General features: G+C 50.9%; 3 protein-coding genes across 4 annotated transcripts; 1 reads left to right on the top strand and 2 right to left on the bottom strand.

Annotated features, from left to right (window-relative positions):
• ZNF771 (zinc finger protein 771) lies at positions 1-8,409 on the bottom strand. 2 transcript variants are annotated; one of them, XM_032606687.1, is made up of 3 exons: positions 8,287-8,409; positions 7,488-7,637; positions 1-1,060 (listed from the first exon to the last, which is right to left on the bottom strand). In XM_032606687.1, the coding sequence occupies exons 2-3, from the start codon at positions 7,626-7,628 to the stop codon at positions 257-259; spliced, it is 945 nt and encodes a 314-aa protein (XP_032462578.1). In that variant the 5' UTR covers positions 7,629-7,637; positions 8,287-8,409; the 3' UTR covers positions 1-256. The 2 variants fall into 2 exon arrangements, with proteins under 2 accessions (XP_032462578.1, XP_032462577.1); XM_032606686.1 differs by lacking the exon at positions 8,287-8,409 and adding an exon at positions 7,990-8,061.
• A 3,680-nt stretch (positions 8,410-12,089) lies between these two features.
• ZNF48 (zinc finger protein 48) lies at positions 12,090-16,287 on the bottom strand. Its single transcript, XM_032606685.1, has 3 exons — positions 16,078-16,287; positions 15,823-15,916; positions 12,090-14,695 (listed from the first exon to the last, which is right to left on the bottom strand). The coding sequence occupies exons 2-3, from the start codon at positions 15,899-15,901 to the stop codon at positions 12,894-12,896; spliced, it is 1,881 nt and encodes a 626-aa protein (XP_032462576.1). The 5' UTR covers positions 15,902-15,916; positions 16,078-16,287; the 3' UTR covers positions 12,090-12,893.
• A 6,185-nt stretch (positions 16,288-22,472) lies between these two features.
• Positions 22,473-27,273, top strand: SEPTIN1 (septin 1). Its single transcript, XM_032606958.1, has 11 exons — positions 22,473-23,619; positions 23,791-23,881; positions 23,974-24,060; positions 24,310-24,433; positions 24,743-24,877; positions 24,977-25,094; positions 25,748-25,849; positions 25,970-26,069; positions 26,252-26,417; positions 26,649-26,739; positions 26,848-27,273. The coding sequence occupies exons 1-11, from the start codon at positions 23,617-23,619 to the stop codon at positions 26,932-26,934; spliced, it is 1,104 nt and encodes a 367-aa protein (XP_032462849.1). The 5' UTR covers positions 22,473-23,616; the 3' UTR covers positions 26,935-27,273.
• The last annotated feature ends 4 nt before the right edge of the window (positions 27,274-27,277 follow it).

Genomic DNA, 27,277 nt, shown 5'->3' with positions numbered 1-27,277 from the left:
TGGGGTGAAGATATAATACTTTATTCACTCTAACACGGGCCGAGGGGATGTAATGAGGGGGAGGTGGGCGCGTTTCCAGGGATCCCCGGTAGGGGATCCTCCCTGTCTCCCAGTTCCAGGGCAGCCAGGCCCGCCGTCCCACCCCATCTGAGACGCAGGAGGCGGGGCGGGGAGTTGTCCAGGTTAACGCAGCCCCAGGTCGGGATACTAGCGTGCCCCTCCCCAGCTCGCACCCCGCGGAGACAAGAATGGCGGTTCAACTGCCCTCACAATCTGGGCAGCGCTCAGTGGCAGTGGCTCCGGCGGGTAGCTTGAAGTCCCGGCCGCAGCCCGCGCAGATGTAGAGACGGCGCCGCATGTGCGCGCGACGGTGGCGGATGAAGTGTGAGCTGAGGCGGAAGCGCCGGCCGCACTCGGCACATGGGTAGGGTCGCTCGCCTGTGTGCGTGCGCGCATGCTCCGCCAGGTTGGAGCGGTGGCCGAAGCCGCGGCCGCACACGGCGCAGCGGTGCGGCTTCTCGCCCGTGTGCACGCGCCGGTGCTTGGCCAGCGCCGAGCTCTGAGCGAAGCGCGTGCCGCAGTCGGCGCATGCGTACGGCCGCTCGCCCGTGTGCGTGCGTCGGTGGCGCGCCAGACACGAACTGCCGCCGAAGGCGCGTCCGCAGTCCGGGCACGAGTACGGCTTCTCGCCCGTGTGCACGCGCAGGTGCTGTGCGTAGTTGGAGCTCTGCGCGAAGCGGCGGCCGCATTGTGCGCATGCGTACGGCTTCTCGCCCGTGTGGCGCCGCCGGTGCTGCCGCAGGTTCGAGGCGGCCGAGAAGCGCTTGTCGCATTCTGGGCATTCGTAAGGCCGCTCGCCCGTATGCGTGCGGCTGTGTTTGGTCAGCGCTGACTTCTGCGAGAAGCGCCGGCCGCACTCGGTGCACGCAAAGGGCCGCTCGCCCGTGTGTATGCGGACGTGCTTGGCCAATGTGGAGCGGCGCGCAAAGGCGCGGCCGCAGTCCCGGCACGCGTGTGGGCGCGCCGGGTCCGCCGACGGCGCTGGCGCCTCGCTCGGGACCTGTAGGGAGAGGGGACAGGGGACAGGTCAGCCCTGACCGAGAGGCTCGGGAGCCAGAGACCTGGGGCTCTGCCGGCTGCAGCCTCTTCGTCCCCCGTTTGTACAGTAGGAAAAGCCACGGGGTGCGCCTCTCAGGACGGTTGTGCGCTTTAAATGAGATTAACATAAACGCACATAGCACAATGCCTAGTGTAATTCTAGCTATTCTTTATTAATTCATACAGTATTTATTGAACGCGTACAATGTGCCAGACTCTGTTCTAGGAACTGGGGATTCAACATTAAATTTTTTTTTAAATTCCTAGTTTCAGGAAGAATGGATAAGGAGTGCTGGTATTGGAGGGGGTGCTGCAAATTTAAATAGGGTTGAGGAACCTCGCTGATGTCACATGAGCGAAGACCTAAGGAGGTGAGAGAGCAGGTTCCAGAGGGAAAAGCAAGGCCCTGAGACAGGAGTTTTCCTGTTCTAGGAATGGCCAGAAACAGTGCTTAGGGCGGACGGCAGGAGGGGAAGAGTAATCCATGGAGTGGTCCTGAAGGGGATATCTTAGCATAGGGCCTTGCATGTGAATGAGGTGAGGACTCAATAGAGATGTTAGACGGTTTTGAGCAAGGAGGGGAACAGATTAGACTCATATTTTAAAAGGTTTCAGGGGCTTCCCTGGTGGTGCAGTGGTTAAGAATCCGCCTGCCAATGCAGGGGACAAGGGTTCAAGCCCTGGTCCGTGAAGATCCCACATGCTGCAGAGCAATTAAGCCTGTGAGCCACAGCTACTGAGCCCACATGCCTGGAGCCTGTGCTCTGCAACAAGAGAAGCCCACGCACCACAACAAAGAGTAGCCCCCGCTCGCCGCAACTAGAGAAAGTCCATGCGCAGCAACAAAGAACCAACGCAGCCAAAAAAAAAAGATTAATAAAAAAAAAAAAAGAATAAAGGAGGGGAGGGGGCAGGAACCCAGTGAGGAGGCTACTGTACTGCAAGCCAGAGAAGACAGTGGCTTGGACCCAGTGACAAAGTTGGGAAGTGAAGGTGGTGAGAAGTGGTCTGCTTCTGGACATATGCAGTTTGAGACAGCAAATTTGATAGTAGATTAGACATGAGGTGTAAAGAAAGGAGTAAAAATGACTCCAAGGATTTTGAGCTTAGCAACTGCTAAGGTGGAATTGCCATCTACAGAGCTGAGGGTGGAGGGAGGCGCAAGTTGGTACCTATGATCCGTTTCTGATCTTATCTGCAGTTCTCCTTGACACATCTGGAGCTCAGGAGAGAGGCCCAGGCTGGAGATGTTAATTGGGAAGGCATCAGCGTGGAGGTGGTTTTTAAAGCCTTGAGACTGGATGAGTTCGCCCAAGGAATAGGCAGAGAGAAATGGGGGTGGCAAGACAAAAAGCAGCCAGCAAAGGAGACTGAGCAGAAGCAGCCAGTGAAGTAAGAGACCCAGGAGAGCACGGTGTCTTAGAAACCAGGCCACCATCAAGTCCAGGCTCTCTAATAAACTTTCAAGAGCAAGCACCTATCATTTTTTAAGCTGCAAAAAAGGCAGCCAGGGTGAAACCCAAATACTATTCTGAGGCCTGAAATGAAAAAATTTCAAAATAAGCCAATTTCATGAGGTCTGGGCCTCTGGAGATAAAATCAGAAAAAGAAATGCTTTATAAGAGGTAGATGAAGGGAAAACAGTTTGTACTAACAGTAAAGAGGAATACTGAGGAAACATTGCTTCCTTCTTAGAAAAGAGAAGGCTCATCCTAGCAAAAGTGGTGTTAAATCGCTACTATGGACTAAGCAAATAGGATATTAATTCATGACCAAATGAAAAACCAGGCACATATTAAGGATAAGACAGTGTTAGCTTCTTTCTCCCCATATTCCATCTCCACCAAGTGATTATCACTATTCTTCTTCTATAGATAAGGAAACAGGTTAAGAGAGGGTAAATGACAACTAGGCAGTGGCAGGCCTCTTCTTTCTGAAGTTGTAAGGAGGGCACCTTCAGGGCCTTCAAGATCCTTTGTTAAAAAGACAGTAGCTTTTTGGTAACCACCTCAGAAATTTGCAAACAAGGCAGTTTGGGAAACTGGTCACCAGCCAAGGGAACCCTGGCTTAAATACTATTATCATGATAATGGTAATAATGATAACATTACAGTGTAAAGATCTGACAGTGCTATGTTATGTACATTATTGTATTAAATCTTCCTGTCACTCCCCCTTGAGTCAGGCATTATCTTTTGAGAAAACTGAGCTCAGAGAGATTAAATTCACATAGCCAGTGGGAGTCGGGACTGACCTTAGAGTTCTCACCCTTAACCAGTAGGCTACACTGCTTCCCTGCACACACAGCATGAAGATGTGACAGCCGCTGGACTCCAAGTGCCTGGCACTCTCTAAGAGGGATTCAAGGTTAAAATACAACTTGATACTTTAAATCGAGAAACTCCCCACAGCAAATTCGGCAGTCTGAATTCAAGGTCATGCTTTCCAGTCTTGCCCTGGTTTTGACATCTATTGGGTTTATTTCATCACGTCAGCCATCGTGGAGAGAATTTTTCTCATTATATCTGTATTTTTCTGGCCCGTTTTTCTTTGGCACCCTTCTTTAAGGTGACTTTGACCAGCCTGAGGACTTCCTTATGCTGGATTCACTATCTTGTGAAAAAGAAATTCTTCACACAAATACCCTTGGTATCTCCAGCTCCAGGAGGAGGGGCCTTGGGTGCCCTAGGAAGAATCTTCATAAGAGGGGCTGAGTCTAGCTCATTAAGACCCCAGGCAAGTCCCTCCCTTCCCCTGCCTCAGTGAACCAAGGAAGGCAAGGTAGGCTAGGTGAGATCAATATTTCCCGACTTGAGGTATGCACATCACAGAATGCAAGAGGATTCTAAGTGTTATGTAGGCTAACTCTTATCTTACTATGATCATTATGTATTTATTTTCATGGATATTAGAAAAACAACAGATCACATGAAACCCACAATTTCATCAGTATTACTGCTCAGATGAGGGTAAATTTATTTAACAAAACAATGTGAATCTATCTGAGGAAGAGCATTAAATAAATGAGCAAACAGGTAAGTGACTGAAGCCTGGCAAATACCAGAAGGGGGATACATGTAGTATAAGAATATGATAATCCAAGTATTTAAAGTTAGTGATTTTGGAACTTCCCTGGTGGCGCAGTGGTTAAGAATCTGCCTGCCAATGCAGGGGACACAGGTTTGAGCCCTAGTCCGGGAAGATCCCACATGCCATGGAGCAACTAAGCCCGTGCGCCACAACTACTGAGCCAGCGCTCTAGAGCCCAGAAGCCACAACTATTGAAGCCCGCGTGCCTAGAGCCCGTGCTCCACAACAAGGAAGCCACCGCAATGAGAAGCCCTGCTCACCACAACTAAAGAAAGCCTGAGTGTAGCAACAAAGACCCAATGCAGCCAAAATAAATAAATAAATTTATTTTAAAAATAAATAAATAAATAAAAAATAAAGTTAGTGATTTTGTCTTCCTGCTTAAGGTGTTTTTGTTTTAAACCAGAGCAAACATTCCAGTTTTTTCCTCAGCCATTACTTTTCTAATTAATAACAATAACTACCACTTACTGAGCACTCACTATGTGCCAGGAAGTGTGGTAAGTGCTTTCCACCCATGTTCTTATTTTAAATTCTCACAACCCTTTGGGTTAGACTGTATTAGCACCATTTTAAAATAAGGATATAAGACTCAGAAGTAAGTGACTACCAAGGTCCTACAGCTAATCCATCGGCAGGGTCAGGGTTTACACTGGAAGTCTGTCATTATCTAAAACACCTCTTCTCTCATAGAATGATGCAATTCTATCTCACTGACAAGTTTAAGGTTACCTACACAGTTTGTCTCCCTCACCTGCGCTTTTTTAGCTGTCAGAATCTCCCTTCTTTTGAGTACAGAGTATAAAATACAATCCCTATCCTCTTGCTCATTGCTAAAGCAAGTGTGGTCCACAGACCAGCAGCATCAGCATCACTGGAAACTTGTTAGAAATACAGAATCTCAAGTCCCCCCCATACCTACTGGATCAAACTCTTCAGTTTAACAAAATCCCCAGGTGATATGTACGCATGTTAAAAATGAAGAAACCTGATCTAGGAGATGCACTACTCCTAGGGAAAGCAGGTGGGAAAGGTGAAGAGGGTTTTACAGGTTGAAAGACCACATGGGCAAAGTCTTCGAGGTAAGAAGGGTCAGGTGTGTTTGAAGCTGGGGCATGGGATGGGTGCTGAGTGACTAGAGATGAAGCCATGAGGTCAGACGATGAAGACCTTTGAATGCCAGGCGCAGGAGCTGAGGGAAACAGAATACCACTCAAGGGTTCAATTTTAAGCAGGGAGAGACAGGACTGGATGTACATAGAGCCCTCTGACAAAACCCTTCTATTCATTAAATATAGTTTGGATTTTAATAGGCAGTGAGAGAATACTCCAGCTACTGAGTGCAGCATAATTAAGGCCTGTTCTGGACAAGGACCGGCCATGGGACTGGGTGAGAGCTGAGAGTCACAGAATGTTGACACTAGAAGGAGCTTTGGAGACCACTATTTCATAGAAACCGAGACTCAGGGAGACCACACAGCAAGTTGATGAGCTATCTTGTGGGCACAGTGCTAAATCTCTGTGGGATGTGTGTGTGTAACTCTCATTTCCACCCTCCTCCAAATCCAGTCACCCACGTGATACTTAGACTGGATTTCAAGGATCTTACTTTCATTATCTCATTTTATATATGAAAAGGCTGTCGAGGCAAAACTGGTAAATAGTGGTTAGGATTTGAGCCAATGCTTTTAACCGCTACATGATACCATTCAGAGTCTAGCTCTACAGCCTTTTCATGACTAGCCATGCCTACACCCACCCTTCCCATCCTTAGCTCCATCCAGTCCAATCAATGTTCCCCAAAACCCCCTTATTTCCATCTTCTCTCCCCTGCTGCCACTACCTTAGAGCAGGCTACCAGCCATACCTGACCTGGTCTCCCCACAGCAGCCCACGATTCTTCTAAATAGAAAATCTGATCATGTCTCTCCTCTGGCTTGAGGCTTCTGATGGCACCGCATAACCTAACAGAGTATGTCCAAATTCCTAAGCTGGCTTTCAACACCTTTTACTCTCTGGCCCCGCCTACTTCTCTGGCCTTAGCTTCTCTGAGCATTTGCTTTTGCTGTTTCCTCATCCTGAAATGCCCTTCCTCATCCTCCATTTGCCAAATTCCCACTAAGTTTTCAAGGCCCATGTCAAAGTCATTTCCATGAAGCCTTCCCCACTGCCTTGAGTTATTTGCCCTCAATTCTCTAGGCCTCCATGTTCTAGGTTTCCCTGTTCACTCCCAAGCCTCAGGATTCAGCCCAGAAAGGCCTTGATAAAAATGAGTAGAAAAATCTCCAGAAGGATGACCTAGCCCAAGGTCCTGAACTTTAGGGAGAAGAATGAATAATAGCAGCAAATACTTACATAGTGTTTATTATGTGCCAGACACAGTTCTAACTCTTTACATGTATTAACTCATTTAATCCTCCCAACCCCAAGAAGTAGGTGCTATTATTATTTCCCTTGTACCAGTGAGGAAACTGAGCCACAAAGAGGTTAAACTTGCCTAAGGTGACACAGCTGGTGAGTGACAGAGTTGGAAGTCCACCCTAAACTCTGGAATCTGAGTTCTTAACTTATAGGCCAAAGGTGGAGACCAGGGGATTCACAGGGCCGGAAGAGGCAGGCTGAGCTAGGAGGATGGGCCAAGGAAGCCTGAGAAAACAGAACTAAACGGGCCACCGCAGTGAAAGCGCAGAGTCCTAACCACTGGACCGCCTGGGAATTCCCTAAATAGTTATTTTGACTGGAAGAGGAGGCCACAGCAGCCAGCCCCCTCCCCCTAGGGCCCACCACACCCACTAGGGGGCAGCAGAACTTTCTTTTTCTGGGAACTGGCGCCTGTGCAGGAAGAAATCAGAGGGAGCCTGGGCCCACAAATCTGGCCCAGGAGTCTTCCAGCTGGACTCAGGGCTGCTCTGGCTGTGGGTGGGAGTCCTGTAGGGTTTTGGGAAGTAGAACTATACGTAGTGGCAGTTAGGGTCTCTAATGGGTAAATCTAACTCATATTTTGATCTCCTTAAAACTCCTCTCTTTAAACCTTCAACACCCTTGTCAGTCTAACCCTGCTAGACATCAAGCTCCTCGAGGAACCGAGGAGAGCGTGTACTCTCCAGCACCCAGCACAGAGCCTGGCACAGTAGGCGTGACATCTGTATGATGGCAGCATGGATTGTGGGACAGAAGGATGGGTGGCCAACCCTGAGAGTCAAGGGAAAGTAGGGACAGGATCCCTGGATTCTGTGTGAGGGAGGCTGGACCTGCACCAGGTTTAGGGGCGAAGGGACCCCAGGGTGTGGAACACGTACCTCCTTGTTGTCCATGGGGATCTTGAGTTTCACCACTTCATACTTCTCTTCACCCTCATCCTCCTCACCCTTCACCAGCAGTACCATCTCTTCTTGCATCTCTTCCTCCTCCTCCTCCTCTGTCTGCTGTTCACCGGGCATCTTGGTGTCCTGGGGCAGGGAGCTGAGTCAGAAGCTCAGGACCCGCCCCCCCACCATGGCTCTGGCCCACACAAGGCGGTGCAGCCGTGGCTTCTCCTGTGATCTTTGTGTATGACCTTCTTCCCTCTATCCCAGCCCGGCCCTAGGCCCCAGCCCTATCCCGGGACCAGCTCGGAAGACTCTCGTTCACCCCACTCATCCCGGCATTCAAGGCCCTGAACACTTCGAATCTCTAGCCCCAGTGAGTCACCACCCTCCCCGCGCTGAGTCACTCCCCGGTGCCTGGGTCCGCGGCCCGGAGCTCTAGGGCACGGGCTGGAGTCAGGATCGGGACGGAGACCTTGAGGGGGTGCGCACTCACCAGCCACAGGTTCGGTCGCTCGAGCTGCCCCAGGCCAGGGCGCCGGGCGGTTGGGCACTCTGCGACGCCGCGACTCCGGGGGCGGGGAGTAGGCGGGGCCTCGGTGACGACTGGCCATTGGTCAGAACACCTAACCCCGCCCCTAGGGGAGGGGCCAGAGGACCCAGGCGTCCGGCCCAAACTGCCCCGGGAGGGTGGCGAGCCCACACCCAGTGCCTTCAGCTCAATTCCGACTCCCAAAGACCCCGGGCTGCCCTACTCGGTGTTCAAGGTCCTCACAGTCCGGTAGTGACCTACCTTAAAGGCTCGTCTCCTGCGGCTGGCTCGGAGGTCTCAGCTGCGGCCAAGCGCGTCTGCTCCGCCCGAAATAGGCCACGTGCGCTCCCGCCCCTGCCTGGGCCTCTCGCTGGCGCCCCGCCTGGAGGGCGGACCCTGTTGCCTCACCTCTTCCCTTCCCTCTTTTTGCCTCTTCTCCCATCCTTTCGCAGCGTCGCCTTCACGGTCTCCTGGTCTCTGGGATATCTTGCTCCTTGAATACATACTTACCAACAGCCACCCAAGCAACCGCTGCTGTTTGTCGCGTGGTGTGCCTCTTATGCGCCATCGTTATGCTAAGCCTTTTGCACATCTGATCTCGATCCGCACAAAGGTGGGTCCGTTTCACAGATGAGCTAATTGAAATTCACAGATGAGCTAGCTGAAGCTAACTGACTTGTCTAAGTTACACAGTAAGTGTTGTCACAGCATCCCCAGCAACCCAGTAGCCTAGGTGGAAAATTATGGCACACGGACCAGATCCAGTCCACAGAAGTATCTTGTTTGGCTCTCAAGTTTAAAAGTTAACTTCAAAAGAAGCACGAGAGGTCTTTTACAAAATTTAATTTCCAACATTTAAAAATTGAGATATTTCATGTAAAGATCTGTATTTTCCCACTTCTCTTGAAAAAGATACCTAATTCTCCCAATTTATGAATGGGGCAACGAAGATTCAGAAATGATGAAAGAGAAATTACATTCAGTAAGTGCTTACAATCCCTAGTTGTCTCTTTACAACAACCCTGTGGGGATCAATCATATTACCTTCCTTTGACAAATGACGGAACTAAAAACTTAAGTAATTTGCTCAAAGTCACATAGCTGGGAAGTAGCCAATTCCAAACCTCATGCTCTTCCTGTTGCACCAAATTCTCTCTCAGAAATGAGGTTACATGAGGAAATTGGTAGCAGAGCCAGGACTCAAGCCTGATCCTCAGTCTGCAGAGCCCATAACATAATTTGGATGTTGGGATTACATCTGGTCAAAGTTTTGCTCTTCCTCAGAGCTGGGAAAAGGGGGTAAATGAGTGTGATACTCACCCTCAGGATCCCAAAAGCCACTTTGATTGTGTTAATTCTCTCATCAAATACTTATTGAACCCTACTATGTACCTGGCACTATTCTAGATATTGGAGATGCAGTAGTGAACAAAAGAGACAAAAATCTTAGCTACCATGGCACTTCTCAAGGTGTAAAAAATGTCAACAAGTAAATAAGATAATTTCAGGTAACGATAGGTGTAAGAAGGAAATAGGGCCAGATGATGCAACAAGGAGTGGCTATGGTTGGGAGCTTCTTTAATGTGGGCAGGGAAGGCATCTCTTAGGATATAATATATGAGATGAAACTTGAATGATGAGAAAAAGTTAGCCATTTGAAAATCTAGATGAAGAATGTTCTAGACAGAACTACAGAGAATTTAAGGTGAGATTAAGCTTGGCATGTTTGAGGAAAAGAAAGAAGGCTTGTATGGCTGGAGCCAAGTGAGTTAATGGAAATGTAGTGTGGGAGCTGGAGAAGAGGGAGGCAGGGCCAGATTATGGCAGGAACTCTAGCGAAAGGCAAGGCGTGCTTCCCCTAATTCAGAGAATCAGTGAGGAGGCTCAGCTGGGAGCAGCGAAAGTCCCTACTGGAAGGTCCTCCTACTGTGGGAGGACTTTGGAACAGATGCTTGCAAAAGGAGGAACGTGTACAAGTATCTATCTGGAATCAGAGCTAGTTCTTGTTCTTGAGAATCTCACAGTCTAGTAAAGAAGGTGATTTAAAAATATATATGTATATGATATATATATTATATACATATGAAAAGGAAACAATAGGTGTTCTGACAGCCCCCTGGAAGGGAGTGGATATTGGGTGCAGGCCTCACCAAAGAGATAAATGTAAAGGACCTTCAAAGATGAGTGGGAGTTTGCCAGATGGGCAAAGAGGTAGCAGTTTGTGGGACTGTAAACTCTCATGAAGAGCACATCATGTCCCAAGGACATCGTTCACCAAAGTATTGAGTGAGCCTTATTGTGTGCCAGGCCCCTTTTAGGACTGGGAGGTAGAAAGTTGAATTTGGAAGTCTTTATCTTACTTTTCACTATTCTGCATTTCACTATTTGCCTTCAGCCTCACTAGAAGTTTACTTGAGTTCTTGAATCCCAAGGACTTGGTGCATAGAACACACCATCCGCCATCTCATCTCCCACCTCCTCCTTTCTCGGCTTGTTCCAAGTCATTCTTTACGTCTTAACATAATTGCCTCTTCTTTGGAGAGGCATTGAACCATGTGGGAGTCTCTCCTGCATGCCTGCTTCCTGCATAGTCTTTACCACGCTTGAAAATATTTGTTCAATGTCTAGCTTCTGCGTAGAAACTGAGGGCAGAAACTTTGTCTTATTCATCTTTCTATGCCCAGTACCCAGCACACAGTAGGTAATGCTGTTGAGTGTCTCTTTATCCTAAAGAAGCTCTCGATGTGTTAAAGGAGCTTAACACATCATATGAAGGGGGTTCTAACCCAAGCTGGAGGTTTAGGGAAGGCTTCTGGGAGGAAGTAACACTTGAGGTGTTTGGATAGGTTAACACGTTGGGAAGGGGGGCATTCCAAGTTACAAAAACAGAATATTTAAGAGGCACGGGTCTGAAACCACACAAGTGGAAGGCCTTGAATGCCATCTAGGAGTTAAGTTTTATAGAGAGGACATGCGCATATACGGCAGGGTTTTTAATAGGGGAGTGAAGTGGTCAGATTTTACAAAGTTCACTGCAGGCTACGTTGGAGGCCAACCTGGTAGGGAGGTGAGACACGGCAACCAGCAGGGAGGATCTTCCCAAAGCCCCAAAGGCCTCCATTCAGGTCTATGGGTGTTTGTGTGCACTTAGGACAGAAGCCGCTGAGCACTCCAGGCCTGAACTCAAAATTCTGGGATTTCGAATCTGTTTAACAACTTGGCAGGGGTGGGAGGACTGGGAGGACCCGCGCTGCAGCAAGCTTTCATTGGTTTCTAAGGAAGCCCGGCCGACGGTTAAGATGTCGCGAGAGCTTCTACCCGGGGACCGTTCCCGCACGCAAATTAGCTGAGACGCCAAGCCTGCGAAGTTGTAGGGAGTCTTGTACTTCGTTTCTTAGATGGGTGAACCGCCCTAGTCTTTTTTGTCCCTGGCCAATCAGGTCAGTTCCTTTTTCCCCTTCTTCCCTATTGGCGCCCTCCTCGGAAAAAGCTAGGAGTTGGAGTCCTGCACCTAATGACGCATGGATAGCTGGGAAACACGGTTGCCTTTTCTGGGGTATAGAGACATCCCCTTGGCCCTGCCTTTGGGCTATGCAGCCAAATGACCTGTTTCTCGACAAATAAAAAAAGGGTCACAGGGAGGTGGGGTTTCCCAGAAAGCAGAACATCAGTGTCGGGGTCTTCTGAGCTGGTACCAATTCCTGCCAGCCACTTTTCTCCCGGTACCTGTTGCCATAGCAACAGCGCTCGCAGAACACCCGCCCACCCCCCACCCCCCACGCTCCCACCGAGTGTTTTTCCTTTTAAGGGTCGCGCTCGAGCCTGTGGCGTAGGTGGCTCCTGTGGGCAGCCAGAACTCAGGTCTGAGGCATCAGCTGACAGGCCTGGTGGCCGTTTTCTTAACCCGTTGTCAGAGCTAAAAAGCAGCTATGACAACCCAACTTCTTTATTTGACAGGGCTCAAAGAGAGCAAGTTTACAACATGGCTTATGGGTTTTGCCTGTGGCGACCCTTCGGCACCTTTTTCACCCCTCACCACGCACACACGCACACAAGAGTCCAAGCCTCAGACAAGAAGCAGTTTATTGGCGAGACACATGGAGATGTGGCTGTCAGGCCTTGATGCTTCCCTGGCTCCTCCTCACCCCTATACTGCCCTTCTGCCAGTGTATCTCTGCTGCCGTCCACCAGGACCTGGGCTTAGCACCCAGGGCAGATGACTGCTCTTTCTGCTGTCTCTGACCTGTTCTGCCGTGTCCAGGTGTCAGGGCAGTTTGGGCTTCTCCAGGGCAGATAGGTCTGGCCTCTCCAAGTGTCCTCTTCCTGGCTAAGACCACGTCCAGCGGCCTGAGGCTGGGTACTGCCTGCCTCACAACAATACTCTCACCATCAGTAGGGTGGTCAAGATGGCCTTGCCTCACTCTGTCACCCTAAACCTCAGAAGTCTCATTGTTGAAGCTCATAGGTCTAACAAACCCTGGTTCAGGGTGCTGGTCTCCCAGGGGCAAGGTTGGGAGGGGTCAATTTACAGGTTAAGAGGCAGCAGGAATTTAGAGTTCTTTAAGGGCCCTCAGGCTAAGGTCAGTTTGTTCATCAACAAATATTTATTGCCTACTGTATACTAGGCAGTGTTCTAGAAGCTGGGGGTATAAACCACACTGGCAAGGTCCTGACTGAGCCCAGCCAGGAGTTTCCTGAGCTTCAAGGTCATTGTCTCCAAATCTCTATTGCTATCTATCCACTCCTTTCTCGCATTTGTTTCTTCCCCTCCTTCTCCCTCCCACTGCCTCCCAGGCCCTTTCTTCTCTGCTTAAGCGGCAGATACCCTCCCCTTTGGTCTCCTGGGCCTCCACCCACCCTGGACCCCATCATTCCAGTCCCGTTGGTGGCTCCTCTTTGAGGGGCCTTGCCTGACCATCCCCTGTCCCAAAGGGCCTCAAGACCAGGTGCCCACGCTGGTGCTTGATGCGGGCAGAACTGTCACCAAAACCCTTGCCACACTCTGCACACTTGTATGGCTTCTCCCCGGTGTGTGTGCGCCTATGTTTGACTAGATCCGAGCTCCGGGGAAACTCCTTCCCACAGAAGCCACACACGTGGGGCTGGCTGGGCCCAGAGGGCTGAGCCCGGACTCGGGATCGAGGGGCCGTGGGTGCTGAGCCAGGGGGGTTGTGTGGCCTCAGGAGAGTGGATGGTGGTGGTGGCCGAGCCCGTTCACCACGGTGGGTGCGGAGATGCTTGACTCGGGCAGAGCTGTCGGCAAAACCCTTGCCGCATTCAGGGCAGAGGTAGGGTTTTTCCCCCGTGTGTACACGATGGTGTTTCACCAGGTCCGAGCTTCGGCGGAAACCCTTGCCACACTCAGGGCACTTGTGGGGCTTGTCACCCGCCAGCGGTGGAGGTGGCTCCCCAGCCTGTGGGCCCCCAGGCTCCGGCTCCAAGCCAGGCAGGCCGAAAGGGCCATCACCTGAGTGCGAAGGGCTTCGAGGCGTCAGCGGGGGGCTGGTGCCAAGGGGAGGTGGGGGTGGGCTTGAGCTGGGGGGTGGGCTGGGGATCAGGGGGGCGAGGGGGTAGCCTGGGAAGCTGAAGTCCTGGGGCTCCGCGTGAGTGAGGCGGTGGCGGAAAAGGGTGGAGCTGAGGCTGAAGGTGCGGGCACACTCCGGACAGGCATGAGGCCTCTCGCCACTGTGGGTGCGGAGGTGCTTGACCCGGGCGGAGCTGTCAGCGAAGCCCTTGCCACACTCGGGGCAGAGGTAAGGCTTCTCTCCTGTGTGCACCCGCAGGTGCTTCACCAGATCTGAGCCCCGGGCAAACTCCTTTCCACACACATCACAGCCAAAAGGCTTGGGCCCCAGGTGACTGCGCTGGTGGCTCAGGAGGCTGCAGCTGAGTACAAATCTTTTGCCACAGTCAGTGCAGATGTATGGCTTATCCTGGGCCTTAGGTCCCTGTGCGGCTGCCGTGGCTGCTCGAGATGGCAGCCGTCGGGGCACCACGGGCCGGGGGGGCTGCTCCCCCCGGTGTGTCCGCTGGTGCTTTATGCGGGCAGAACTGTCGCCAAAGCCCTTGCCACAGACCCCGCACTTGTAGGGCTTCTCGCCCGTGTGTGTCCGCTGGTGTTTCACCAGGTCAGAGCTCTGCCGGAAGCTCTTGCCGCACTCACCGCAGATGGTGGGGCGCTCACCAGCAGGGATCCTGGATCGAGGAATCTTTGGGGGGCCCTGGGCTGGTGGCCGGGCTCTGTAGGGCTTTTCACCACTATGAGTTCGCTGGTGTTTGATACGGGCAGAGCTATCCCCAAAGCCCTTACCACAGACCCCACACTTGTAGGGCTTCTCCCCTGTGTGGGTTCGCTGGTGTTTCACCAGATCTGACATCTGCCGAAAGCTCTTGCCACACTCGCCGCACACGGCAGCCCGATCACTAGCCTGGCCCCAGCGTGGTTCTCCCAGGAGCCGAGGGCCTCTGTCCCGGGCCTGTGGTTTCCCAGGTCCCACTCTCTGGACCCACAAGTCATCCCAGGTCTGAATGCCTTCGGGTTTGAGAGAGGCATTTCCTACTTCATGACCTGGGGCCAAATCTTCCTCTTCCTTGAACCCCAAGTCATCCTCCTGTGGGGCATGTTCAAACTCATCTGGCTGAGAAATCTCCACGTTCTCACTCCCTAGACCTGGGGAAAGAAAAAGGAGTTGTAGACCCTGCCCTTTGGCTATCTTTGATAGCAACCTCCCCAGAAAGGCGTCCTTGACCATCTGTGGTTACAAGGATCTCTCTTCCTCTCTCTCCTCTGAATTTCTGAAGCACTTATTATTGTCTGTGCCTCTCAGTAACAGTAACTTCCTTTTACCGTGCCCTTCATATGTGCCAATAACTTAACCAAGCATTACTGAATCCTTGCGAACAATCCTATGAGGTAATACTGTTAACTACCCCCATTTTACCCAACATGGAGACTCCGAGAATTTAAGTCACTTGCTCAAAGTGAGTTATAAAGTAGCAAAACCAGGTTTCTAACTCAGGTCTGTCTGATTCTCAAGCCTGTGTTAACCCCTACATTATATTGCCTGGTATTTGCTAATTACATTATATCTTTTTTATATTAGCCCAGTCTGTAACTTATTACTTCAATCATCTTGTGTGTACCTGAGAGGACCCAGACACACACCTGTCCCTCAGGATGGGTAAGAGAGATAGGCACAAAAAATTATAATTGCAGGCTCAGAATAACTGTGCTGTCACGAGAGAGAGGAAATAAGGAGACAGGGCTGGGCTTTCACAGCAGAGAAAAGAGTAAACCATGGAAAGGGATGCTGAGACTAGATTAAGCATGTAAGATCTGGATTGAACACTAGGCTAAGGCTTTTAATTAGTAGCAGAAGGGAGCTAGGGAAGGTTTTTGTGAAGGGAGACAGGATTAGATCTGGACTTAGATCAATGTGGCTGCACAGTGCATCACTGGAGAGAAAAGGGCTGAGGGGAGGCTGCTGCAATTGCCGGGATGAGACAGAATGAGGCCTGAAGTAGGGCAGAGGCAGCAAGCCTGCTGATCACTGTCGGGGACGGGGAGGGAGTCCTTGAAGTGATGCCCCTCAAGGCCTGGCGCATAGTAGGTGCTCAGAAACACTGGCTCCATCCCTTGGCTTTTGCTCCCCTCCTCCCCGCCCGCCCCCCCGCCCCCCCCCCCCCGGAAGCACAGTTCTTGTCCGATTTTTCTGGGTCTGGGCCAGGCAGAGCCCAGCACCGGGGTCCTCACCCGGCCATTACCTGCCCACGGCGGTGCACCGCTTTGGCCCTCACCTGTGCGGGTGCCTCTCAGCTGCTCCCTGTCCTCTGAGCCATGGAGATCCGCGCCCCAGGGCCCCACCGAGCGCTCCATCGCCGGCACGCCGCCCTGAGCAAGGGGACAGACACAATTTCACGGTCACACAGCCATGTGCGGACGGCGGCGCCCTGCCCTCTGCTGGCCGGCACGGGGACCGGGCAGCGTTCGGGTCCGAGGTGCGGGGCGCGGCTCCCGGTGATCCCCGCCCGCGCCGCCAGCCGCCCCTGCACCTGCTGCTCCTTCCGGAGCGCAGCCGCTCCCCTTCTCCTCCCGCCGCCGCCGCTGCAGCAGCCGCCTCCGCCACCCCGGCGCCCTCCGGAGCTCCTCGGCGGGGCTCCGGTGCCCGCGCCGCCAACGGCTCGGGGATGTGGGCTCGGCGCCAAACGGGGAGGGGGGTCTGTCCCAGGCGTTCCCCTGGGGCGGCCGCCGGGGGCGGGGACGGGAAGCGGAAGCGCCGGGTGGCACCCGGCCGCTCTAGGACCTTGGAGGAGCTGCACGCTTGTTGGGGCAGCCCTCGTTCTCCAGAGCTCTGTGGCCGGCGGGCAGCCGCGTGCCGCGGAGATGGCTACTCTGAGCCGAGGACAGTTGCCCGAACTCGGTGGTATTAACCGTGTGCCTCCTGGTCTGGAGCTGGATGTGGTGGGCCGAAGACTTCCTAATTGTCGCTGTGTCGGGCCACCCGCGCGGGACTCCGGAGCTGGCCAACAGCGCCAGCCACCCCGGCCCGGAGAGACAAAGAGAGATCCAAAGGCCGACCCGGGGAAAGGGGTGGGGGAAAGACCAAGGCAGACAAAGGGCGGCAGAGGGCGGCGGAGACCCCAGATGGGGCGGGGGCGGGGCGCCGAGACACGGGAGACAAAGCGGGACCGGTCGGCGAGTCAGAGGGCCGCGCGTGGGGGCTGGGCTGGGCTGGGGGAGACAGGCAGTAGCGGGAGCTAGTGGCAGACGCCAGATAAATGCTGAGGAGAGGCAGGCCGATGGACACAGACCTGGATCCGGAGTCGTAACCTAAGAGCCCTGAATCAGAGAGGATGCAAAGGCAGAGAGACAGAGACTGCAGCAGACCAAAAACACAAGAGCAAAAGATTGGCCGCCAGAAACAAACACATGTAGAAACAGATAAGAGAGACATAAAGTCGTTGAAGCAAAGTCGGAAGAACTACAGGAAAAGGCAGGGAACCTGGAGAGAAACAGAAGCAGAGGAACGAAGAGTGAAACAGGCAGAGACAAAGAGAGACAGGGACACAAAGAAAGAGGCCATGGGGAGACTAGGGACAGGTCTACAGCCCTACCAAGGGAGCCCAGGGAGAGGCTAAAACATTAAACCCTGTTTCCCAGCTTGGGACCCTGGCTGGGGCTGTGTTCCAGTGGTCCCAGGGGTGTGATCCCCAGTATCTGTACTCTGGGCAAGGTTGCCTTTGGGGAGGGGGTGGGGTGCCTGTAAATGTCTGCAGCCCATCTAATGATGGAGAGGGGTAACCAAGGTTTGTATATTAATGAACATTTATTAGCACCTCAGTGCTATGTCAAGAGTTTGATAAAGAGATGAAACGTGTAAGAGTTGTCCTTGGGGTGCTACCAGTTTAAAGGGGCAAGCAAACAAATCATGATAAATAAGAACTCTAAGGGCGTGAGAGAGTTACGTTCACCGATTCAAGATAGTAGGAAGAGTTCTTATTTGTGGGAATGAATCTGTGTGGTTTTGTGTACCTGGTATGCATGAATGTTAGACACGGGTAAACATGGAGCACAAGTCAATCAACACATACTTATGGATCATCAACCATAAGTCTAGACCCTGGAAATACAAAGAAATCCCTCAGGGAGCTCTCTCTGCTCGGTAGAACATGGAGACGTACAGATGACATGACAGATTGTATACCGACCTAATAAACAAAGATGTGATAGGAATGCAGTACAGAGAGAGAGAGACCTGTAGAGTTTAGTGGCTGTAGACACTGTCTTTAAGTTCATTCATGCAGAGTTTGATTCCTGACCTTGTCATTTGCTCCCATTTAACCTTGGGTGGGGAAGTTACTTCTGTTTCCTGAACTGTAAAATGGGGATAATACTTAATTTGAATGGTTGGGGTGTAAAGTACTTAGTAAAAAATATCAGTTATTACTCTTTGGGCTGAGGTAACCAAGGAAGACGGTGGCATTTTTGAGCTGATCCTTTCAGGACAGGTAAGATTTCAGCCAAGTCCAGAGCCTGGCTGAAGTGGGCCTAAAATGAAGAACTCCAGGCAGAGGGAATGAAATGAACAATGGCCCACATACTAATTGCAAACCTACTATGTGCTAGAAGCTTGGGATCCAAAGATGATTAAGATCTATCCTCAAAGAGGAAGATAGATAATAGTTCTGTTTTAATGTGTCAAAAGTTTACATAATAGGAAAGTAGTGGAAGCTGCAGATGAGATGGTAAGTTAATCATCTGTTCCACAAACATTTCCCGGGGGTCCAATATGTGCCAGGCACATGTGCTGGGAAACAGAGGTAAGAGGGTACCAAAATGGCAAAGAGCCAGCCCCTCTTGGAGGAAACCCCCAAAGGCTGGCCAGCCCGCATGCCATACTCACTTGGAGAGCTAGCTCTGACTTTGAGAAGACAAAGCCTGGAGTTATTGGGTCTGAACCTGAACTCAGGTCTAAAGACATAGAAACCCTTTCAGGGATGTCTGGTAGGGCCATAGGCAGCTATGAAGATATGATGGAGAGATGAAAAAGAACTAATCCAGATGATTATTAAATGGGAAGACTGCTGTCTACCATTCACTGCCCTAAAGGAAACTCAAGGGGGGATCTTCCTTTCTACAAACAGGCCCCAAACCTTATCACAGGAATGATTGGGCATAATTTGTTGGAGTTAATAAGCATGTAAATGGAATATTGTGTCACTGCTAATTCATATCATCTCTGCACTTAACCAAGCCAAGAGCCTTTTCTGAGGGCATTTATTAGTATGCACAAATGCCTTAAATATGTGACTTCCTTTGACTCAGTAATTCCCCTTATAGAAATGAGGCCCAAGGAAATGGTTGGACAAGTGCCCAATGATAGCACCACAAACACAGTCATCCCAGCTCAGTGTTGTTTATCACAGGGAAGAATGGGAATCAGCCTGAATACTAAGCATCTAGAAAAATGATAATGTAGATGTGTATTTATGATCATAGACATAACATATGAGGTGACGAAAACAGGTTTCCAAAGTTATGATCCTAGTTTTGTGAATATATATTTATTTATATGTACAGGCATATGAGAAAATCTAGAAGGATGAAAATCAAAATGAGGATATATCATGGAATGATATTAGATGTAAATTTTTCTAACCATTTGCATTTGCTAATTTTTCCATGAGAATATGTATTGGTTATACAGTAAATAAATGAATATAAATGCCATTTTTCTCTTTTTTCTTTTTTTTATTGAGGTATAGTTGATTTACAATATTATGTAAGTTTCAGGTGTACAACCTAGTGATTCACAATTTTTTTTGTAAATATTTATTTATTTTATTTATTTTCCTTATCTTTTTGGCTGCATCGGGTCTTAGTTGCGGCACACGGGATCTTCGTTGAGACATGTGGGATCTTTCAATGCGGCGTGCTGTCTCCTCTTTGTGGCCCTTAGGCTTCTCTCTAGTTGTTGTGTGCGGGTTTTCTCTCTCTAGTTATGGCGCGCAGGCTCCAGAGCGCGTGGGCTCTGTAGTTTGCGGCACGCAGGCTCTCTCCTTGAGGCACGAGGGCTCAATAGTTGTGGCGCGCGGGCTTAGTTCCCCCGAGGCATGTGGGATCTTAGCTCCCCGACCAGGGATCAAACCCACGTCCCCTGCATTGGAAGGCGGATTCTTTATCACTGGACCACCAGGGAAGTCCCAGTGATTCACAATTTTTAAAGATTATACTGCATTTATAGTTATTATAAATTGGCTGTATTTCCTGTGTTGTACAATATATCCTTGTAGCTTATTTTAGTTTGTACCTCTTAATCTCTCAGCCCTATCTTGCCCTTCTCCTTTCCCTCTCCCCACTAGTTTATTCTCTAGATGTGTGAGTCTGTTTTGTTGTATTCGATAGGTTTTTTTTGTTTTTTATATTCCATATATAAGCGATAATATATAGTGTTTGTCTTTGTCTGACTTATTTCACTAAACATAATACCCTCCAAGTTCATCCATATTGTTGCAAATGGCAAAATTTCATTCATTTTTATGGCTGAGTAGGTAGTATTTCATTACGTGTGTGTGTGTGTTTGTGTATGTATATATATATATATTTTATATATGTATATATAATACCATATCTTCTTTATCCATTCATCTGTTGATGGACACTTAGGTTGCTTCCATATCTTGGCTATTGTAAACACTGCTGCTATGAACATTGGGGTGCACGTATCTTTTTGAATTAGTGTTTTCGTTTTCTTCGGATATATACGCAGGAGTGCTATTGCTGGATCATATGGTAGTTCTATTTTTAGTTGTTTGCAGAACCTCCATACTGTTTTCCACATTGGCTACACCAATTTATATTCCCACCAACAGTGTACAAGTGTTCCCTTTTCTCCACATCTTGCCAACATTTGTTATTTGTGGTCTTTTTGAATGATAGCCATTCTGACAGGTATGTACATGTTATTTTCTTAAATATTATTTGAATAATTCAGGGAAGAGCTGATTAGAGTCTGAACCCAGGGCAGGGGCAAGACGGTGAAGGGTGTAGAGAGGAGGGGCCAATTTTTCTCATGGATAGAAAGGACTTGGAAACCAATTGGATATAGTTGTGGAGAGCAAAGGAGGGAGGAGTTCAGAGTTTTAACTAGGATGGTAGGGCTGCTCAGCCTGGTGAGAAATGCAGGGGGAAGGGTTGTGGTGCAGGGGGAAGGGTATAATTATCCCTTCCCTTGGCTTCTCAAAGTACTCTGTTTATCTCATTATTACACTACATTTTTAGCACCAGTGCCATGTGTCACTCTTGCTTGTGGCTGTCTCTGTCTCCCCAGAGGGCGGCAACCCTGGCTGATTCACTCTCTCTGGATTCTCAGCAACTAATGCAGAAGAGCGGTCGCTAGATTGGAGCTAGCGGCACTGTTTCACCCCTCAGCTCATGTAATAGCAATAACTAGCGTTATGTGTGAGCTCATCTTTTATGCCAGGCACTGCTAAGAACCTTATATGTGTTAGGTATATAATCCTCGTCATGCCCCTATGAAGTGAAATTATTAATAGCATTATTTAACAGATACAGAAACGAAGTCACTGAAAGGTTAAAGATGCCCAAGGTCACACAGCTCTTAATTATTCTATGTCTTTATAATCATGAAACTTGAACAACTTCTGTGAATTCAGTGTGGTGGGAGCGTCCAATCCCATATGGTAGATGAGGAAAGTAAGGCCCAGAGAGGTGATTTTTCCAAGGTTACATGAAAGGAGCAGTACAAGAAATGAGGTTGAAGTAAGGAAAAGGTGGTAGCATGGATGGATCTTAAAAGATAGCGCTGATTGAAAAAAATTTACAAACAGAAATACATATTAGTATATATTAGTATATACATATATAGCTATTTGTGTAAACATGTACTATGCACTGCACATTTTTCAAAATGTGTACAAACTAAAAAATTACACATTAAGCACATTAGAGTGGTTGCCTTAGGCTGAGGAGAGGAAACGAGTGAGCTATGAGGTGGTATAACAGAGCACCACAGACTAGGAGTCTTAATCAACAGATGTTTATTTTCTCATAGTTCTGGAGACTGGAAGTCCAAGATCAAAATGCCAGCAGGGTTGGTTTCTGGTGTGGCCTCTTTTCTTCGGTTGCAGACAGCCACCTTCTCACTGTGTCCTCACATGGCCTTTCCTTTGTGCATGTGCAGAGAGAGATTGCTGGTGTCCCTTCTTATAAGGACACCAGACCTATAAAATCAGGGCCCCACCCTTCTGACCTCACTTAACCTTATTTCCTCCTTAAAGGTCTTACCTCCAAATATAGTCACATTGGGGGTTAGGGCTCCAACACATGAAGTGGGGGGTAGGGGGACACAATTCAGTCTATAACAGGGGCTAAATGGGAAATAATAAATAGAACCATGAAGAATAGAGAAAGAAAATGGGGTTGGAGCAATAGGCAGGATCCAGATTGAGCAAGGCCTTATAGGCCATACTAAGGGGACTCACTTTAAAGTTTCAGAGAGGTCACTCAGTTCATAAATGCTAAAGCTAGGGTATGTGTGTGTGTGTGTGTGTGTGTGTGTGTGTGTGTGTATATATATATATATAGTATATTGTATACATAACTGATTAACTCCAAAGCCCATGTCATCCGAAACCACTCTGAGTCCTGATAACAAAATATAAATGTGTGTATTTCATCTTACTATGAAAAAAATGGAGTTCAGAGAGGGCAAATCACTTGCCCAAGGTCACACAGTAAGTGGGAGAGCTGAGGTTTGGGAAGTTCTTTCTGACTCCAAAGCCAAGCTCCTTTTACAAGTTCTGCAGCCTGCCAGCCTTTGTCCTGGACTAACATCAATCACTCACTCTTTCGTGCATTCATTTATCTAGTATATTATTTATTGGCACCTTCTTTATTTTTTCTTTCTTTCTTTTTTTTTTGCGGTACGCGGGCCTCTCACTGTTGTGGTCTCTCCCATTGCAGAGCACAGGCTCTGTATGCGCAGGCTCAGCGGCCATGGCTCATGGGCCCAGTCGCTCCGCGGCATGTGAGATCTTCCCGGACCGGGGCACGAATCCATGTCCCCTGCATCGGCAGGCGGACTCTTAACCACTGCGCCACCAGGGAAGCCCTATTGGCACCTTCTTTGTGCCAGGCCCTGTGCAAGACACCAGGGATATAGAAATTAGAAAACATGGTCCCTGTCCTCAGAAAACTCAGTGGGGAGTAGAAGAGACATCCAGATAAGCAAAGGTGGGCAATGGAGGGGCCTGTGAAAGGTGCTGGGGAGTCCAGAGGATGGAAAATGACTCTGCCTGGGGTGGGTGGGGAAGGTTTCATAGAGGAGGAAGAAGAGTCCTTTGAATCAAACCCTAGAAGGATAAAGAGCAGTTCACCTGGTGCAGAAGAAGGTAAAGTTCAATATACACAGAGCCTAGGATATGGGCACTCACTAAGGGTGAGTGAAAGATGGGGTGATGAGGTCAGATGGGGGAGGCTTTGGCTGCCAAGTCAGGACTCAGAATTGATTCTGAGACCACTGGGAAGCCCATGAAGGGTTTCAAGCAGGGGAGTGCCTTGGCCAGGATTCTGAAGGACAGTCTCTCTAGAAGAGGTGTCCAAAGACCTGAAGTCCTTTTAAGAATCCAGTGCAAGAGCTGGCGAGGAAAATTGATTGCCCCTCCCACCCTCAATCTTTGTTACGGCTTTTGGTCCACTCAGACCCTTGGAACATTTTTTTTTTAACCACCTCTGTCAAAGCCTTCATCTCACTTGCTAGAGAGACCAACCCACTTCCTTCCTCTCTGCTTACACCCTACCTCCCACCAGGGTGACGGGGTTACAGTGGGGCTTGGAATAAAGGTGTACAGAGAACAGAGGGGCTGAAGCTTCCTATTGGGGTTATGGGCAAAGGTATCCAGGAATTGAGGACCACAGCTGTTCTTGGTCTCGGCTTTTCCCACCTGTCTGGGCCAGTTTGAGCATCTCAGCTTCCTACATTGCCCGCCCCCTTGTTTGCCGCCCTCAACTTCCTGCCCCACCAGAGGAAGTGGGGAGAGACAGCAGGTGCAGCGACAGCTATCGGGGCCATGGTGAGTCTTTATGCCCAGGAATCCAGGCATCTCTGCCCCCAGTCCCCTACCCCCAGGTTAGCCAGGTCAACCCACAATAGGCTGACTTCTCCTAGCCTCTGAGATCAGGTTATCCTGGGGGCCCTGCCTGCTGCCCTCAGCAGCCTCATATTGTCCACCCCCTGCCAACAGGACAAGGAGTACGTGGGTTTCGCCGCCCTCCCCAACCAGCTGCATCGCAAGTCCGTCAAGAAGGGGTTTGACTTCACACTCATGGTGGCAGGTCTGGGGGTTTTGGAGAGGGGCCTGGCAAGGGGTCCTCAAGAGACCTTGGCTGTTCCCTCACCTGACCAGTTGGGCCTGTCTTGTCCGCAGGGGAGTCAGGCCTGGGAAAATCTACCCTCATCAACAGCCTATTTCTCACCAACCTCTATGAGGATCGGCAAGTCCCAGAGGCCAGGGGTAAGACCCCCTCCTCACCGTGCTCTCCAGGCACTCTGACCCCCTCCTCCCATGTCCCTAGACTGCACTCTCTTCCTTTCCATCTGGGTTTCCCATGACATTCTGGGGGACTCAGGCAGCTCACTGCTTTTCTCCGAGACTCACTCTCCTCCCCTGAAAAATGGGTGGAGGCAACTGTGAGTCTGAGAAAGGAAATTAGTCCTGCCTCAGGCTCCTACCCAGCTCCCTGACCTCTCCCCATCCTCATAGCTCGCTTGACACAAACACTCACCATCGAGCGCCGGGGCGTGGAGATCGAGGAGGGGGGTATTAAGGTGAAGCTGACCCTGGTGGACACACCTGGCTTTGGGGACTCAGTGGACTGTTCAGACTGGTGAGGAATGGGGGAGGACCTGGGGCTCAGGTTCCCAATGTGGCTACTCTGTGGAGACTGAGGGGTCAGATTATAGGCTGGTCTGCCCTGCCCTACCCCCCGCCCCCCGCCAAAGGTGGGGCCTGTTTCTGGTGGCCTTGTGGCCCAATGTGCCCTGTGCTTCCCGACCTCTCACCTGCCAGTTTCCTCTTATGTCTTTGGTTGGAGCCAAAGAAACTACTTCCCACACCCACAGTCCTGGCTAGCCTGTCCCCTTCCTTGTGCTGTGGTCCCTGTTCTCTGACTTGCCGCTCTCTCCCCACACCCCAGCTGGCTGCCCGTGGTGCGCTTCATTGAGGAGCAATTTGAGCAGTATCTTCGGGATGAGAGTGGCCTGAACAGGAAGAACATCCAGGATTCCCGTGTCCACTGCTGCCTCTACTTCATCTCACCCTTTGGCCGGGGGTCCGAGGGGCACCCTGGGGAGTTGGGACATTTGGGGAGGGCTGGAGGGGGAGTGTCTCTGTGCCCTGAAACTGAGCCCTGACCAATCCCTGGGTGCAGGCTCCGGCCCCTAGATGTGGCCTTCCTCCGGGCGGTGCATGAGAAGGTCAACATCATCCCAGTCATTGGCAAAGCAGATGCCCTGATGCCTAAGGAAACACAGGCCCTCAAGCAGAAGGTGTGTGCGGTGGCCTCTGACATTTGGCCTCACATGAAGCCAAAAGTCATGATCAAAATCGAACTCAGCCTTGACTTCTTTGATCTTGGGGTAGCCCTTTTGGAGCGTGATGTGTCAGGCTAGACTGTGGAAGAAAGTTTCTGAGGAAGGTGGGTCATAAGCTGCCTAAGGAAGCCATGTCTCTGGAGGTTCAGAATAGAATCCCTGGGCTGGATGCTTGGCTAAGGCCTGTCTGAGGCCAGTGGTGTAGACATAATGACCAATATTATCCTTCTGGCCCCAGGATGCTGACTGCCCCACCCCCCCACCTTCCCACCCCCCTGTATCTTCAGAGCCCTTTCCCACTGTTTCCACTTATGCCTCTCTCTCCTGATCTTTCAGTGCCTGCTCAGCTTCAAAACTTCCCATGCATCAGTCTTCCCACTAGGGTAACTCTCTCAGTTTTTCACCATCTACATCTCCGTCTCTCGTTGTTTGAGATTTTGTTTTCAGTCATCCCGTATGTCCATCTTTCACCATCTCTGTCTTTCATGTCTTCCTCTCTGTCTCTTCCACCCCGTGTCTGCATTTATATCTCACTGTCTCTGGTCATGCAATGTCTGTGGTTCACAGTCTCTGTGTTTCTCACCGTCTCTGCATCTGTCTCCTCCAAGATCCGGGAACAGTTGCAGGAGGAGGAGATCAATATCTACCAGTTCCCCGATTGTGACTCTGATGAGGATGAAGACTTCAAGAGGCAGGATGCGGAGATGAAGGTGCAGAGGCAAAGGAGGAAGGGGCAGAGAAGCCAGGGAGGGTGGATGTGGAGGTGGGAGCTGAGAAAGAGGTTTCTGCCCAAAGGGGGCCAACGGTGATCGCTGACTCCTGCCCTCTAGGAAAGCATCCCTTTTGCTGTCGTCGGTTCCTGCGAAGTAGTGAGGGACGGCGGGACCCGACCGGTGAGGGGACGCTGCTACTCCTGGGGCACCGTGGAGGGTGAGTAAGGCCAGGAACGCATTCTGAGGCCAGCAGGGAGCCCAGGACGCCTCCGAGTCAACCGCACCCAACAAGTGAAGTTGGGGAGAGTTCTGGTCCCGGGGGTCCTAAAAGTCAAAAGAGGGGTCCTTGGGCAGCAGACCCGACCCAAGCCCCCCGACTCTTGCCGGTCCGCCCCCCAGTGGAGAACCCACATCACTGCGATTTCCTGAACCTGCGACGGATGCTAGTGCAGACACACCTGCAGGACCTGAAGGAGGTGACGCATGATCTGCTCTACGAGGGCTACCGGGCGCGCTGCCTACAGAGCCTGGCCCGGCCTGGGGCGCGTGATCGAGCCAGCCGTAGGTGAGAGCCAGAGCTGACTCCTAGGTGCTTCCAAGGCTCCGCGCTCACCATCCATGACCCCGGCCTTCACCTTCTAGACCTCTCTCCCGGAGCCTTTCTTTCCCTACCCACTTTGCTTATGACCCTAACCTGAAGGACATGGTCCCGCCAAACCCCAGGCCCTGCCTCGCGGCAGTGACTCACAACCACGGTTCTCGACTTTGATTCCTGCCCCTTTCCTCCACCCCCTAGCAAGCTCTCCCGCCAGAGCGCCACAGAGATCCCGCTGCCCATGCTGCCTCTGGCCGACACGGAGAAGTTGATCCGCGAGAAAGACGAAGAGGTGAGCAAGCACCTCTCTTTCCCCCAGATCAAGGCCCCAAATCCTCTTCGAAGTCCCTTTCTGGCCTTGCCCGCCCCGTCCCACTGCCTGCAATCTTGCCCCGCACAGCTGCGCCGCATGCAAGAGATGCTGGAGAAGATGCAGGCCCAGATGCAGCAGAACCAGGCTCAGGGCGAGCAGTCGGACGCTCTCTGAGACCCCCGCCCGGACCCTACTTTACCTCGCCTCCGCCTTCAGTTCGTCTCTTGTCCAATCCTCGAGCCCTAGGCTGCCCGGCGCTTAATCCCGGAGCCCCAGCCTGTAAGGCCCGCCCTTGCAAGGGGTTAGCGGGCTAGCAGGTTCTCCCAATCCTGGAGTGTGTAGCCCCGCCTTTGGCTCCGCCCCGACCCCGCCTTGGCTCCGCCCCAATCCGCCTCGGCCCACCTAGCGAGCCAGAGCTTCCCTCCCATTCCCTAACTCTCCCAGCCCCTAACTCTCCCACCCCGCCCCACCTCACCCAAACTGCGACTTCAATAAAAACTGAATTTCCCCGAGGCCA

Source organism: Phocoena sinus, chromosome 15 (genome assembly GCF_008692025.1).
Source record: "Phocoena sinus isolate mPhoSin1 chromosome 15, mPhoSin1.pri, whole genome shotgun sequence".
Classification (NCBI taxonomy): domain Eukaryota; kingdom Metazoa; phylum Chordata; class Mammalia; order Artiodactyla; family Phocoenidae; genus Phocoena; species Phocoena sinus.
This window is presented reverse-complemented; position numbering and strand designations above follow the sequence as displayed.

What these genes read in the sequence shown, in the direction of transcription:
- SEPTIN1 (XM_032606958.1), top strand. An exon ending in TCAGTGGACTGTTCAGACTG is followed by an intron (nt 24,434 to 24,742) that starts GTGAGGAATGGG and finishes CCCACACCCCAG; the next exon opens with CTGGCTGCCCGTGGTGCGCT. An exon ending in CACAGGCCCTCAAGCAGAAG is followed by an intron (nt 25,095 to 25,747) that starts GTGTGTGCGGTG and finishes GTCTCCTCCAAG; the next exon opens with ATCCGGGAACAGTTGCAGGA.
- ZNF771 (XM_032606687.1), bottom strand. Translation starts at nt 7,628, where the DNA reads ATGCCCGGTGAACAGCAGACAGAGGAGGAGGAGGAGGAAGAGATGCAA. An exon ending in TCCCCATGGACAACAAGGAG is followed by an intron (nt 1,061 to 7,487) that starts GTACGTGTTCCA and finishes CTCTCCCTACAG; the next exon opens with GTCCCGAGCGAGGCGCCAGC.
- ZNF48 (XM_032606685.1), bottom strand. Translation starts at nt 15,901, where the DNA reads ATGGAGCGCTCGGTGGGGCCCTGGGGCGCGGATCTCCATGGCTCAGAG. An exon ending in GCTGAGAGGCACCCGCACAG is followed by an intron (nt 14,696 to 15,822) that starts GTGAGGGCCAAA and finishes TTCTTTCCCCAG; the next exon opens with GTCTAGGGAGTGAGAACGTG.